This window comes from Bos grunniens, chromosome 14 (genome assembly GCF_055505025.1).
Source record: "Bos grunniens cultivar Pamir isolate PY7600 chromosome 14, Bosgru_T2T1.0, whole genome shotgun sequence".
Lineage (NCBI taxonomy): Eukaryota > Metazoa > Chordata > Mammalia > Artiodactyla > Bovidae > Bos > Bos grunniens.
In genome coordinates, this window is record NC_141178.1 from 60,926,408 (window position 1) to 60,942,808 (window position 16,401).

A 16,401-nucleotide genomic window follows, 5' to 3' on the forward strand; every position below is an offset into this window, starting at 1 on the left:
CATGATCAAGTTGGGTTTATTCCAGGAATGCAAGGATTCTTCAATATACGCAATCAATCAATGTAATACACCATATTAACAAATTGAAAGATAAAAACCATATGATCATCTTAATAGATGCAGGAAAAGCCTTTGACAAAATTTAGCACCTATTTATGACTAAAATTCTTCCAAAAATGGGCATAGAAGGAACCTACAAAAAAAAAAATAAAAATGGGCAGAGGAACTGAATAGACATTTTTCAAAGAAGACATACAAATGGTCAACACATACATGAAAAGATGCTCATTGTTGATCATCAGGGAAAATTTTAACATCACAACCACAGTGAAAGATCATCTCACAGCTGTGAGTATGGCTGTGATAGGGTGAGTGAAAGTTGCTCAGTTGTGTCCGACTCTTTGTGACCCCATGTACTATACAGTTCATGGAATTATCCAGGCCAGAATACTGGAGTGGGTAGCCTTTCCCTTCTCCAGGGGATCTTCCCAACCCAGGAATCGAACCGGGGTCTCTTGCATTGCAGGCGGATTCTTTACCAACTGAGCTATCAGGGAAGAAGGGCAATAAACAGTGTCGGTGAGGATATGAAGAAAAGGGAATCCTTGTGCACCGTTGGTTCACAGTTGGTTCAAAATAAGTGCAGCCAGCATGGAAAATGGAACTACCATGTGACGCAGCAGTCTTGCTTCTGGGTATACGCTCAAAGGAAATGAAGCTGTATCTCAAAGACAGGTCTGCACTGCCATATTCACTGCAGCATTAATCACAATAGCCAAGATCTCAAGCCTCCTAAGTGTCCATCAACAACAGATGAACGGATAAGGAAGATGAAAAAGCAGGAAACCCTGTCATTTATGACAACATAGATGGATCTGCAGGGCATTACACTAGGTCAGATAAGCCAGGCAGAGAAAGATAAAATTGCATGATATCACTTACATGTGGAATTTTTTAAAAAGTCAAACACATAAAACAGGGAGTAGAAAAGTTGTTGCCAGGGGGTGGGGGCTGGGGGAAATAGAGACAGGTTGGGGAAAAGGGTACAAACTTTCAGCTACAAGATGAACAAGGTTGGCGAGTGATTTTTCACTGACAAATAGGTGATGGGTTCCCTGTCTCACTGTTGGTTCTGTGTCTCTTCTTCCACCAGCGACATTTCACACTGTAGTTTTCCCACTATTTTCACAGTCATTCTCAACTTGTATTTCTGATTAAAATTAATTTTTGCAATATTAACACCTGTCAATATCTCTGCACTGCTAATGTTGTCTTATTTCCCTTGAGTAGAGCTGTGAGTTTATTCCCCTTCACCAGGGCCTGACCACACCCTGTTTTTTCTTTTTTTTTTTTTTCACTGAGATCCTTTGGCCATGTGTCCCACGGTGGATTCTCTCGCTGCTGTGTTTGCTGTGAAAATACCAGATTCTTGTGCCTCTTTACTAGTAAAGTGACAGGAAGCATCAGTCGTCACCTGCAACACGTGTGTGCATGCCTGCTCAGTCACTCAGTCGTGTTCAAATCTTTGCCACCCCGTGGACTGTAGCCCACCAGACTCCTCTGTCCAAGGGATTTTCCAGGCAAGAATACTGGAGTGGGTTGCCCTTTCCTCCTCCAGGGGATCTTCCCCATCCAGAGATGGAGCCCAGTGGAAAACACACTGTGCTCTCAAGAGTTTCACTCAAAGCCACGATTTTATAGAGAGTCTGGGTGAACTCCGGGAGTTGGTGATGGACAGGGGGGCCTGGTGTGCTGCGATTCATGGGGTCGCAAAGAGTCGGACACGACTGAGCAACTGAACTGGACTAAACTGAACTGAACTGTAAGGCTTGCTTTGTTTTCGTGATTTTCCGGACATTTTGGCAACACCAAGTCTAGAAAAACCACTTGAAAAAGTTGGGATTACTTTTGGGGATTTGTGAGTGACAAGATGTCTTTGCAGGAATGTTTAATGTTACTCTTCCCCTCTTCCACCAGTTGTGTGCACTTTGCGTCTGAGGAGACAATAAGCAACCAACTAATTAGCCAGCGATTTCAAAACTTTTTAACATACATAATATAAAGCAATAAAGAGGGCTAATGAAATGTCTAGAACCTCTATAATTCACGGGACACGCCTTGATGAGAGATGCCCATTTTATTTTAATAAAAACAGCTGGACTTAATCTCATTCTCTCTCGTGGGCATCCACCAGAGGCTGGAAAGGAGGTCTTTGTCTTAAGGAGACCACCCCGGCGGACTGCGCTCCCGAGCGCACGGTTAGGTGGCGGCAAGGGGTACCATGCTGGGCCGAGGGCCCGGGTCTGCGGTGGGCGGGAAGGAGCCGCTGTCCTCCACCCTCTCCCAACCCAGGCCCAGGTCGGGGGAGCGGGCGGGGCTCCGGGCTGGGGGCGGGGCTGGGGGCGGGGCTCAAGCTCCGGGGACCCACACCTTTCAGACTGGGAGCCGCGTCTCTGCCGCCGCGCGCCGCTCCCGCGCTACTCTCCGCGGTCCAGACCGGGAAGTTGCCGGTTGTCCCGAGCCGGGTGGGCTGGACGCGGCGGTAGACAGAGTGGGCCTTGCGCAGGGAGCCCGGACACCCGCAGAGCCAAGGCTGGGTCGTCGGAGAGGCTGCGCGTACCCGTGAGCATTCGCGCTCTGGGACTTGCCCTGTTCCCCTCGGCAGCCCCGAGTCCTCGTCCTGCGTCCGCGCCCTGCGTCCCTCCCCGAGGCGCGCAGGTGTCGCCCGCCGTCTGTCCTCTGGGAGCAGACCCTCCGCCCGGCACCCGCCTGCTCTCCGGCCGCTCCCGCGCGCCCATGCGACCGGCGAGGCCAGGCGCCCCGGTGCCGGCGCTGCTCCTGCTGGCGCTCGTCCTGGCCCTACGAGGGACGCAGGGGAGGCCCGGGGGCAGCAGGGGCGCGCACGTCGCGGGCGAGGAGCCGAAGCCGTCCCTCCCCGCGGCCTCTCGAAGCGCAGGTGAGTAGCCCCGCGCGCCGAGCCTGGGGCGGGGGGGCTCCGACGGCCCCGAGCGGCGCTGGGTTGGGGCAGCCTGATAGTGCACCTCGGAGAATAGGCGTCGCTGCCGGTACCTGGCGCTCAGGGAAGGAGGTCATGAGATTATTAGATGTACCGCAGCCGAGACTTTAGTGACCAGAAACCCATCTGGCAGAAGAACCAGCCCGAAGCTGCCCTTCCCGGTGTGGGAGGCCTTGGGGGTGCGGGCTCGCAGCCCGAGGACCTGCCTTTGCGTCCCAGAGGCAGAGGCCGGAGGACAGGTCAGCACCTCGCAGGGCCTCGTGCCGGTCTCTCCGAGTTTGGGAATAAAGTCAGATCACCGGCGTCTGGAGCCCCGACGCTCTTCTGAGCCCCTTGGAGCTGGCGAGGGGGCTGGTTGGGGATGCTTAGCTGAGTCCCCCTCCCCGCTCCCACGCTGCCCACGGCTCCCGAATCAGCTCTGGGCGCTCAGGATCCTGACCACTTAGTTGCCCAACAAGTGATGGAGTAGTGATGGGTGGATGGGGAAGGAGAAGTAGCAGCCAACGTCGGGGGACACCGAGGTGGAGAGGATGGCGGGTGAAAGAGCAGGAGACGTGAGAAGCCTGAGACTAGGAGGACTGACCGGGCGCTGGGATGCAGGGCGCGCGCAGGGCAGGAAGGCGGGGGTGTGTGGGAGTGAGGGGGTAGGTGGGGGGTTGGGGAGGAAGAGGAAGCCCCTCAGAGGTGTCTCTGGAGCCTGTGCGCACGTGGAGATGCCCGCCTAGGCTGGGAGCAGAGGCGCCTCTGGGGGTTGTACCCCCTGAGAGGTCGGAGCACAGGGCGGCAGTCTTGCAGTCATTTAGCCGCTCAGCACACACCGGACGTACTTTGATGGGTGTGGGAACACAACGAACCAACATGATTGGTTCTCGTGCTGAAGGAACTCGTGTTAGACTTGTCCACCCCGAACGTCTCAGCAGTCTGGTCCTGCCTTTGTCTTGTCCTGCCCATCAGTCACCCTGGTTCAAGACAGGCTGTCTGCCTAGCGCCAGGAGTGCCCCCTGCTGGGGCCTCAGAATAGACGGTGGGCTTTCATTACTGGCATCCTGGCTTCTCCACTGTTCCACCATCACGCCAGCAGAATGGAGCAAAGCATCATGCCCAGAATTCTGCAGAAGAAGGGGAGCACTGGGGTATCCTCTACTGAAATAAAGACAGGGTTGGCTGACTGAGAAAGTGGGCAGTTGTGGGACTAGAGGGAGTTTGGAGGAACTTGGGAGAAAGAATTGGTGTGCAATGTGTAACAGGTGGCGCTAGTGGTAAAGAGCCCACCTGCCAAGGCAGGAGACATAAGAGACAAAGGTTCGATCCCTGGGTCAGGAAGATCCCCTGGAGGAGGGCATGGCAACCCACTCCAGTGTTCTTGCCTGGAGAATCCCATGGAGAGAGGAGCCTGGTGGGCTACAGGCCATAGGGTCGTATAAGAGTCGGACACGACTGAAGCGACTTAGTATGCATGCATACATGTACACACACGGGAAACAGAAGTATGAGGGGCTTTTTGAGAGTTTTGATAGAAAGGCTTTGCCTTTTCAAGAGGTGACAGTACATTCTTCTGCAGACTGATGGAACCAGATTTGTGTTACAACTTTTTTTTTTAGTATAAAACCTTGCTGGCATGAGGCTTACAGCAGGGATGTAAAGGCCATTTATGAACAATTACAAATGAATATTCTTTGTAGCACCAGACTATTTCCTCCTGTCACAGATAAGCAGCGGTTTCTCTGGGTTTTCCAGGGAAGTCCTAACTTCTCTTGATGGCAGGACATTAAGTCCCCTGTGACCTGCCCTCTCTTCCTTTCTGGGGTTCTCACAGGATTCAGGTTGCATGGGTTGGTCCTGCTCCTCACAGACTGGCAGCTGCTGCCTCTGCCTTGCCACCAGCCCCAGGAACACACTTCTCTTGCCTCTGACTGTCAGAATTCACCTCCTCTCACAGGCCCTTTTCCTCTGTGATGTCTTTGCATCTATTTCTTTGTTAAGACAAAACAAATCTGAATCCTAAATTCTTTGCAGTATCATCAGTGAAATATTACAGATGCTGTACATTCCAAAAACGTATTCTATCAAGTTCAGTTCAGTTCAGTCGCTCAGTCATGTCTGACTCTTTTCGATCCCATGGATTGCAGCATGCCAGGCTTCCCTGTCCATCACCAACTCCCAGAGCTTACTCAAACTCATGTCCATTGAGTTGGTGATGCCATCCAACCATCTCATCCTCTGTCATCCCCTTCTCCTCCTGCCTTCAATGTTTCCCAGGATCAGGGTCTTTTCCAATGAGTCAGTTCTTTGCATCAGGTGGCCAGAATCCTGGAGCTTCAGCTTCAGCATCAGTCCTTCCAATGAACACCCAGGACTGATTTCCTTTAGGATGGACTGGTTTGATCTCCTTGCAGTCCAAGGGACTCTTAAGAGTCTTCTCCAACACCACAGTTAAAAAGCATCAATTCTTTGGCACTCAGCTTTCTTTATGCTCTAACTCGCATATCCATACATGACTACTGGAAAAACCATAGCTTTGACTATATGGACCTTTATCAGCAAAGTAATGTCTCTGCTTTTTAATATGCTGTCTAGGTTTATCATAGCTTTTCTTCCAAAGAGCAAGCATCTTTTAATTTCATGGCTGCAGCCACCATCTGCAGTGATTTTGGAGCCCACAGAAATAAAGTCTGTCACTGTTTCCATTGTTTCCCCATCTATTTGCCATGAAGTGATGGGACCCGATACCATGATCTTCGTTTTTTGAATGCTGAGTTTTAAGCCAGCTTATTCATTCCCCCCTTTCACTTTCATCAAGAGGCTCTTTAGTTCCTCTTCACTTTCTGCCATAAGGGTGGTGTCATCTGCATATCTGAGGTTATTGATATTTCTCCTGGCAATCTTGATTCTGACTTGGGCTTCGCCCATTCCGGCTTTTTGCATGATGTACTCAGCATATAAGGTAAACAAGCAAGGTGACAATATACAGCCTTGACATACTCCTTTTCCAATTTGGAACCAGTGTGTTGTTCCATGTCCAGTTCTAACTGCTGCTTCTTGACCTGCATGCAGGTTTCTCAGGAAGCAGGTAAGGTGGTCTGGTATTCCCATCTCTTGAAGAATTTTCTACAGTTTGTTGTGATCCACACAGTCAAAGGCTGTAGTCAATGAAGCAGAATTAGATGTTTTTCTGAAATTCTCTTGCTTTTTCTATGATCCAGCGGATGTTGGCAATTTGATATCTGGTTCCTCTGCCTTTTCTAAATCCAGCTTGAACATCTGGAAGTTCTCGGTTCATGTACTGTTGAAGCATAGCTTAGAGAATCTTGAGCATTACTTTGCTAGGGTGTGAGATGAGTGCAATTGTGCATGAGTTTGAATATCTTTGGCATTGCCTTTCTTTGGGATTGGAATGAAAACTGACCTTTTCCAGTCCTGTGTCCACTGCTGAATTTTTCAAATTCGCTGGCATATTGAGCCTTTTCACAGCATCATCTTTTAGGATTTGAAATAGCTCAGCTGGGATTCCATCCATTAAGTATTGTGGTACAATTTTAAATAATTTGAACACTAGGTATATTAAAAACCACTGTATAAAAAGACACTAGGATGAGATGGTTGGATGGCATCAACCACTCAATGGATATGAGTGTGAGCAAACTTCTGGAGATAGTGAAGGACAGGGAAGCCTGGTGGGCTGCAGTCCATGGGATCACAAAGATTAGGACACTACTGAGCAACTGAAGAAACAAAGTATTAAAAATCAGGGCACCCACACATATGACACACATGTGTCCTTGGACTGTCAGCTGTGAGGGCCTGGGAGCAGCCACGTCCCAGTAGCAGCAAGTACATCACCCGGTGTCCAGACTTTGGTTCTGATACCATGCTCTGTAAGAGGAACTGGGGCTCCTCGGAGAAATGACTGATGCTAACACAGGACAGGAGATGACTCGGGATGAGCTTGGAGCATCTGTTTGTACCTGAATGTAAGGAAGTGATAAAAATTCAAAACACCATCAACAACCCCTCCCTCCAATGATGGCAGATTTTTACTGGAAAGAATTCTGTCTTTTGTCTTCTACTAAGCACAAACGACAAATGCATTAGTTAGTAATATTATATCGTATTGATTATGAAGGAACTCAGTGCTGAGGATTCAAGACGTTTTTTGTCTTTTTTGGAAGATCTAGAGTACAGCTCTCAAACATGCAAATGACTCTCCTAAGAGTTCTTGTTAAAGTGACTCTTAGATCTGGGCCTGAAATCCTGTATTTCTTACCAACTCCCAGAGATCCATGGAACTGAGCTACTACTACATATGAATTGTTTTAAATACTTATATTTTCCCTCAGTGATTCTTTCAGCCCTGATGTAATAAATCTAGTTCTTATTTTTGAAAGTATAATTGTTTTAATATTGAATTGGCCAAAAAGTTCATTCGGGGTTTTCCATTGGCTAGTATGGGAAACCCCAAATGAACTTTTTGGCCAACCCAATATATTGGGAAAGAGAAGAAACTTGGGGTTTCCCAGGTGGCACTAGTGGTAAAGAAACTGTTCACCGACGCTGGAGACATAAGAGATGGGGGTTCTATCCCTGGTCCAGGAAGATCCCCTGGAGGAGGGCATGGCAACCCACTCCAGTATTCTTGCCTGGAATATCCCATGGACAGAGGAGCCTGGTGGGTACAGTCCATAGCGTCTCAAAGAATAGGACAGGACTGAAGTGACTTAGCAGAATAAGCATGTCATCTCTTTAAAGGAAATGGTAACTCAAGGAACTATATAACAAATATTTCAGTTCAAGTTCATAAAAATGGTGGATTGAAGCACACAGTAACACCCTTCAGCACCTCAGAAGGTACCAAGGATCCACCAACACGGCTTTGTATGGAATTGATCATGGCAGAGCAAATTATCTTTTTGGTAAGATATTAAGTTATATGCAGGTAAAAGCAATCACTAAAACACATTTTTTGTTATTTTCTAGTTGTTCTGTGTTATGATTTTTTATTATTTCACATGATCTCTGCTCATTTTTAAATAAGAAGCAGGAACAAGAGATAAGCTTGCCAACATTATATACATAATATGCAAATCTGTTCCTTTAAAAATATATTATTGTAAACTTAAAATTGATGAGGGTGGCAGATGGTAACTGTTTTGGTTAAATAAAAACTAGAAATTTTCATAAATTGGATGAATGAGATGAGAGGTTATTCAAGTTGCTCCAGGATAATTTTCATGCATTACCTAGGGATCTTTTTATTGTTAATCCATCTGTACATGGAATCTCTTATACCATTGTCATTAGCTACCAGAGGAATGAAGGATACATTCTATCTTTGCACTGTCCAGCATGGTAGCCACTGGGTACTTATGACCGCTGAACACTTGCAGGGTGGTTGGTCCAAACTGACATGTGCTGTGAGTGGTAAATACACCTCAAATTTTGAAAATTTAGTATAAAAAACATAGACCACCTTCTTTCGTGCATGCATGCTGAGTCACTTCAGTCATGTATGACTCTTTTTGACCCCATGGACTGTAGCCCTCCAGGTTCCTCTGTCCATGCGATTCTCCAGTCAAGAATACTGGGGTGGGATGCCATTCCCTTCTCCAGAGGATCCTCCTGACCCAGGGATTGAACCGGCATCTCTTACATCTCCTGCATTGGCATGGGTTCTTTACCACTAGTGCCCCCTGGGAAACATTGATTACACATTGAAAGGATTATATTATGGACTTACTAGGTTAAACGATGGAGAAGGCAATGGCACCCCACTCCAGTACTCTTGCCTGGAAAATCCCATGGACAATGGAGCCTGGTAGGCTGCAGTCCATGGGGTCGCTAAGAGTCAGACACGACAGAGCGAGACTTCCTTTCACTTTTCACTTTCATGCATTGGAGAAGGAAATGGCAACCCACTCCAGTGTTCTTGCCTGGAGAATCCCAGGGACGGGGGAGCCTGGTGGGCTTCCGTCTAGGAGGTCGCACAGAGTCAGACACGACTGAAGTGATTTAGCAGCAACAGCAGCAGCAGCAGGTTGAACAATGTATTAAAATTTCACCTAATTTTTTTTTACTTTAAAAAATATAATCAATATTTTGCATTGTTAAATATTACAAAATATTTAAAATTTTAAATCACTATTTTCAAATATTTAAAATTACTAAATTATTCTTTTGAATTAGTGGTTCTAATGTTATTTTTAATGAAGAAGACACATTCGAGAAATTTTAAAGTTTTTCTTTTTTTATTTTCAGAAATATTCCCAAGAGATTTGAACTTAAAAGACAAATTCATCAAGCATTTCACAGGTAAGCATGAACTTTATCAGTGGTTCAATTAAATAAAAAGACTGTATGCCGATTACTTCATGAAGCAGTGAGGATTTGAAGATAAATGTCTGTGAGAGGCTCACAGTTGGTTCAGGAAGGTGGACAAATCCCATTACCTAGTATTAATGCGATATAAACCAGATCTGGGTGAGTGATAGAAGTGTAAGCAGAGTTTAGGGAGACACAGGAAGTGGATGGTTTTGCCAAAGACTATGAGGAACAGCTGTCGGGGACACAACGTGTAAGGTGGGCTTTAAGGATGAGTAGAATTTTCCCTTACCAGAGAGGCATTCTGGTCAGAAGGAATCCTTTGAATACGTGGTGTGATCTGGGACAGGACCCGGGCCATTTAGGCAAGAGTGTGTGTGGCCAGGGGCAGAGTATGGCTGGATCGGTGGGTGGAGTCATGTGACGAGCTCTCCGTGATACACTGGGGGTCTAGTCATGTTGCCCGGCCAGCAGCACAGTGGAGGTGTTTCGCTCAGGGCAGAGCAGACTTCCTGATGGCCCATTGTCACCTGGTCAGTACATGTGGCTTCCCTCCCACGGCACTCCTGGGCTCTTCATGCAACTTGGTGAATCATTACAGTTATCCTGTGCCCCACATTCTAGCAAGTCACCTAATCATTGTGAACTGTGCACCCCACCTTCACTCCATTCCTAGTCTTCTCCTAGTGGTGAAGAACCTGCCTGCCAATGCAGGAGATACGAGTTCCATCCCTGGGTCAGGAAGATCCACTAGAGAAGGAAATGGCAACCCACTCCAGTGTTCTTGCCTGGAGAATCCTATGGACAGAGGAGCCTGGTGGGCTACAATCCATGGGGTCACAAAGAGTTGGACACAACTGAGCAACTTTCTCTATCGGCACTCTGGGCTCTCCTTCTACCACTTCCATAAAAGCAGACTTCAGACATAGGGATGAATTTTGGTGTGGACTGTCTTGGTTTGTGGGGAAAGATAAGGGAAGTCTCAATACCCTGTCCACTTTACAGTAGTCCTTGTCGCTTATAAGACACAAATCAATCTAAGTAGAAAGTGGAATAAATGTCCCTGCATAGAAACTTCATTCCTGTTAAATACAAAACTGAAGAGCATGAAGTAGAAACCAGAGATATTTATTTTTTCATTCTTCACGTCCTCTTAATTTGCTCTCTGCAGATTTTTTCCCTCTCCTATCTAGAGCTTTTGTCTTTTAATTATTCTGAAGAGTTTTTCTGAAATTGAAGGTTCTCTTATGTGAGTTGTTGAGACTGTGAAGTGAATTTTGATTGTTTTTTACAGACACACCTCATTGCCTCCTCCAGAGTCTGGGTCGGGGGAAGATGTGCTCTTAGGCAAGGTCTTTTAAGGGCATGGGAAGATGTAAACCAGGGATATCATCACTATGCAGAAAGTGCTAGGGAGTTTGTTTGGAAAACACACCACGTTTACCATAACCGTTCTTTTCCTGTCCGATAGGGCCAGTCACGTTTTCAGCTGAGTGCAGCAAACACTTCCACAGGCTGTATCATAACACCAGGGACTGCTCGACGCCAGCTTGTAAGTAGCTCGGGTCGTTTTCGTTCTTTTAAAAAATTCTTTGGGACTTCCTTAGTCCTAGTGGCTAAGACCCCGTGCTCCCAGTGCAGGGGGTCTGGGGCTCAATCCCTTGTCAGGAAACTAGATCCTATCCCAACTAAGACCTGGCACAGCCCCCCAAAAAACTTTATCCAACTGTAGATGCATGTAATCTTAAACTTCAACTGTCTATGAGTGGGAAATAATAGACTAAATATTGTAAGACGTGCTGTTTATAATATTGATGGTACTCACACTTAACGTGTGTGTGTGTATGTGCTGTTGACATTGTAAAGGAATGAAACCACATTCTAATTGGGACTATTTCAGACAAATCTGAAAAGAGCCAGATTTCCTTAAGGACCACGGTATTTGTCAGGATTTAAACATTTTATCATTTAAAAAATTCCTTGGCACAAATAAGGCAGTCTCATATAAATGAAAAAAAAATGACCATAAAGTATAAGTAAAAATTTCCTCATAAGTTTTTAAAAAAGTAAATAGTTTCATATCACATCATTTATATAACAAGTAATAGATATTTACCTGAATAATGGTAGCATGTATTTTAAAGGTTGTCTAATGAATTTTTTTTGATACTTAAGTTACTGAACTGAGTAGCAATTCTAAACATAATATTTAAATGCTCTCCTTTATCTAAATCGTGATTAAGTATGGTAACTCGTTGCCTGTTTTTAAATTCCTTTCTCAGTCTAAACTTACTTTTCAAAGACAATGAACTTTAAACATTTTGTAGTTTTTTCTTAAACTAAATTGGTCATCTTGAGGGATATTTAATTTTACCCAGGATGTTGAGTCAGAGTTGTTGTAAGTTTTTCAAAAATGCTTGTGTTTGATGACTAGGGAGGATGAGTCCTGTTGACATCTAGGCAGAATGATTAAGTGGTAGCTCAGCCTGGTGGAGAAACTTTGGGCTTTGGAATGAAGCTGAATCCTAGCTATGAGATTCTTAACATTTTCAGGCTGTTTTCTCATCTCTACAGTGAAGACAGCAATAGCATCCTGCTGCTTACATCAGTAGGAGAATTAGTGAGAAAATCCAGTTAAGTCCTTGCTCTATTAGATGCTTATTAAATTATAGCTATCATTACTAAGCACTAGTGACAATAATTTAACACAGCTTTTCCCACGTTTGTAGTAACTGTACACATAATTGTCTTTTAAATGTTTTTCCTAGATTACAAAAGATGTGCTAGATTGTTAAAAAGACTAGCAGTGAGTCCTCTGTGCTCGCAGACAGAGAAGACCTACGTGTGAGTATGTATTTATCAATTTTCCTTTTTCTGTTTAACAGCTTGATTTCTTAAGAAATTTTGAACAATTAAAAAACCCCAGGAAGCTGATTTTAGCACCACCTAGTGAACTTAATCTGTGGATTTTCCACTTAGTGTTAAAGTCTGGTCTAAATGGTGTATTAAATTAATAAAAAAGTATGTCCTCAACAATGATTGAATTAATAGAAACAGATTTTTTGGCAACCTTACTGTTCCTGAGTGATTTTTAAAAATATTTCAAATTTGATGTTATTTCATATCACATGCAAATATACATGAGATGAACAAAACTATTTAACGGTCTACCTTTAAAAAAAAACTGGTCAAAATAGATACAGTCATAATTTAAAAGTAGACACAGTATAATAAAAGTAGGACCCTAGAATTTTGATTTATACAATACAGGTTAAGATAAGAGACACAGTATTAGAAGAATAGAAGGAAAAGCAAATAATCAAACACATGATGAACATGTAGGCATTGTTTGCTCTGGTATATATTTTGCCAGAGTGAAATGGTAAGTCAGAATTTTCATTCTGGCTAAATTACCCTTGGAGCTCTAGAGCAATAAAGTATTGGTATGACCTAAATAAATCAAATGTAAATTCTAACATTTGTTTACAATTATAGAAGCCCCACCAGGGCTTCCCTTGTGGCTTAGCTGGTAAAGAATCTGCCTGCAATGAGGGAGACCTGGGTTTGAGCCCTGGGTTGGGAAGATTCCTTAGAGAAGGAAATGGCTACGCACTGCAGTATTCTGGCCTGGAGCATTCCATGGACTATGTAGTCCATGGGGTCGCAAAGAGTCAGACACAACTAAGCGACTTTCACTTTCATAGAATCTATGGGAAAGACTGAAAGGTATTCATTTCCGGGCAAAGATCTTTCTAATCTTTGTTGTTCTTTCCAGTGTAATACAAAGTCAACATTTTGGGGGTGTGTCGGGGGGTGGTGTCAGTGTATCAGGACCATGGACAAGTCCTTTTAAAGCCACTGACTCCTCAGCTTTTGCGTCTTGGAGAACCTGTAATCTAGAAGTATCTGTGAATATCTTTGGAGAAGGCAATGGCACCCCACTCCAGTACTCTTGCCTGGAAAATACCATGGACGGAGGAGCCTGGTAGGCTGCAGTCCATGGGGTCGCTAAGAGTCAGACACAACTGAGCGACTTCACTTTCACTTTTCACTTTCCTGCATTGGAGAAGGAAATGGCAACCCACTCCAGTGTTCTTGCCTGGAGAATCCCAGGGACGGGGGAGCCTGGTGGGCTCGCACAGAGTTGGACACAACTGAAGCGACTTAGCAGCAGCAGCAGTGAATATCTTAATCTGGCCAGTATAACTTGTTCAGTCACTCAGTCATGTCTGATTCTGTGACCCCATGGACTGCAGCACGCCAGGCCTCCCTGTCCATCACCAACTCCTGAAACTCATGTCCATTGAGTTGGTGATGCCATCCAACCATCTCATCCTCTGTTGTCCCCTTCTCCTACCTTCAATCTTTCCCAGCACCAGGGGCTTTTCAAATGAGTCAGCTCTTCACATCAGGTGGCCAAAGTATTGGAGTTTCAGCTTCAACATCAGTCCTTCGAATGAACAATCAGGACTAATCTCCTTCAGGATGGACTGGTTGGATCTCCTTGCAGTCCAAGGAACTCTCAAGGGTCTTCTCCAACACCACAGTTCAAAAGCATCAATTCTTTGCCACTCAGCTTTTTTCATAGTCCAACTCTCACAGCCATACATGACTATTGGAAAAACCATAGTCTTGACTAGACAGACCTTTGTTGGCAAAGTAATGTCTCTTCTTTTTAATATGCTGTCTAGGTTGATCATAACTTATTCTATCTCAAATAACTATATGGGAATTTACTTCTCCATCTGATAGTTTTGTGGTGACCTTTACTGAGACAATTCTGACCTACTGTTGTTGCTTTTCTTATTTTAAAAGCAGTGATAAATTAATAATAATAATTGGCACTCAATTCTGCATATTGAAAATTGCTGAACTAAAAAGCTGCCCTTTTTTAGATTAAGAAATCGAGCTTATGAATAATTCTTATGAGTAAGTTTATATAAAGTCCAAAAGGCAACATAATAACTGGAAAAGTTCTCAAAGAAACAAGTATTATAATTTAAAATATTAAATGCAAACTTACATTCTCCTTGGACAAGGTTCATAGAGGACAGAGCTGATAAACAGGCCCTTTTGAAATTGCAGAGTTTGGAGATTTAGTGAGGTCTTCTGCAGGAGTCATCTCTGATGGTTTGTCTCCAAGGAGTTAACAAGGTGTTAGAGTATTACAGATGAATACATTTTAGGAATATTTTTGCGTCATTTAGGTGATGCCAAGTTCATTTTTTGGCTGATGCAGGTGTCTCATTAAAACTTCAGTGTTGGAAGTCATCATTTAAACTTTCTAGGGAATTCCCTGGTGGTTCAGTGGTTAGGACTTAGTGCTTTCAGTGCCGAGGGCTCTGGTTCAATCCCTGGTTGGGAAACCAAGATCCTACAAGCCGTGCAGTATGGACAAGAAACAAATTTGAAAAATAAATAAAAAAACGAACTTTCTAAAAGTACGGATAAACCCTTCGCCTGCTCCACACACACTTTAATGTACACCCTCAGGGTTACACTATAAATTAAGAGTCCACAGATTCTTTAAGCAAAAAAAAATATAGCTATATTAAAACTGTGCATATGTGTAAGTAGGATAAAAACCTGGTCATAAATAACATTTTTTCTTCTTCCCTCTCACAGGCATTTCTTAAGAATGTAAATCTAATTTGAAAGAAAAAAAGTATCTGGGATCATACTAAACATAAAAAGAGATGAAACTTCTAATTTTATGGTGTATTAAGATGAGTGAAATAAGAAACTTCTCAGAAATAGCTGGTGATCTGTGTCCAAGCGTAAGACAAGATCTTCCCTGGTTTATCTTCGTGTATACAGAAATTTGAAAATGTTGAATGCAAAGTTCAATTCATATATTGCAAATAGAATATTAAAATTTACGCTATTATACTTTATTTTTGCTATATATGTGTTATTTTATTATATGGCTAACATTCTATATATGTATGAATTATATATTTAATTATGTAAATTATGTCTGATCATGCCAAAGAGAAATGATATTTTGGGTATGAGTTTTCATAACATGCTTGTTGAATAATCATGTATGAAGTCCCCTTTTATAATTATAATTTAATAATATTTAATACATCTATTCAGAATTTGTTTTTATTTGCATTAATTTGAGCTGTAAATTTTATTAAAACTGAAATATGAAAAAAATCTGTGTTGTTTTTCTTTGAATTAAAGGCATTTGTAGGAGAGGTCATATTATTGAAATATGATACTCTCTCTATATATATTGTTCATATTCATTTTCTGAACTGATAACTAGGATCCTGAGACCTTTTTTGAATTTGGAGCATATAGTGAAGTGAAAGTCGCTCAGTTGTATCTGACTCTTTGTGACCCCATGGACTATACAGTCCATGGAATTCTCCAGGCCAGAATACTGAGTGGGTAGCCTTCCCCTTCTCCAGGGGATCTTCCCAACCCAGAGATCGAACCCAGGTCTCCCGCATTGCAGGCAGATTCTTTACCAGCTGAGCCACCAGGGAAGCCCATGGTATTGCCACCTTAAATAAAAAGTCCGCATGAACCTCGTGGGGGAGAAGAACGTGTCTGTGCTTGGGGCTTTGTTTGGAAAACAACATACCCTGACACAATTCATCCATTTCACTTAAAAACAATAGTGGAAAAATGAGAAACCTAAATAAGACGATAGGAAACCCCATCCTTTCAGAGAAGGCAAAACATGATTTGCTTAACAATGCATCGCAGTATGGTCACAGCTTTTTTAAGGCTTCTACCCTGTTTGTGCTGGTGTCATGGAGACGGGGCTCCGGACTGGCCGTTGCTTCCATTTTTAGCTCCTTTGTCCCTCCCGTAACTGTCCGTACGTTTGTTTGTGTCTGAAACACACACACGTCTTTGTCCATCAGAAACACAAGTGCAGAGGGCCCCTTTGGTTGCAAGGATATTGTGAAGCTACATTTTCAGTTTTATTGGTTTTGGCCTCTGGGCAAAGATGGACAAATAAAGACACAAAACAAGCTTTGGTGTGTGTGAAATTCTGCTGTAATGCCATGTAGGGAAGAATGAGAAGAATACCAGAGTTTTAGTCCCTTGCA

General features: G+C 43.9%; 1 protein-coding gene across 2 annotated transcripts; it reads left to right on the top strand.

The window, feature by feature from the left end:
- The first annotated feature begins 2,422 nt into the window (after positions 1-2,422).
- ALKAL1 (ALK and LTK ligand 1) lies at positions 2,423-15,494 on the top strand. Of its 2 annotated transcripts, none has more exons than XM_086335478.1 (5): positions 2,423-2,956; positions 9,269-9,322; positions 10,803-10,883; positions 12,100-12,175; positions 14,957-15,494. In XM_086335478.1, exons 1-5 carry the CDS (start codon positions 2,797-2,799, stop codon positions 14,973-14,975), a joined length of 390 nt encoding a protein of 129 aa, XP_086191604.1. In that variant the 5' UTR covers positions 2,423-2,796; the 3' UTR covers positions 14,976-15,494. The 2 variants fall into 2 exon arrangements, with proteins under 2 accessions (XP_086191604.1, XP_086191603.1); XM_086335477.1 differs by having other exon boundaries at positions 2,442-2,956; positions 12,100-12,179.
- The last annotated feature ends 907 nt before the right edge of the window (positions 15,495-16,401 follow it).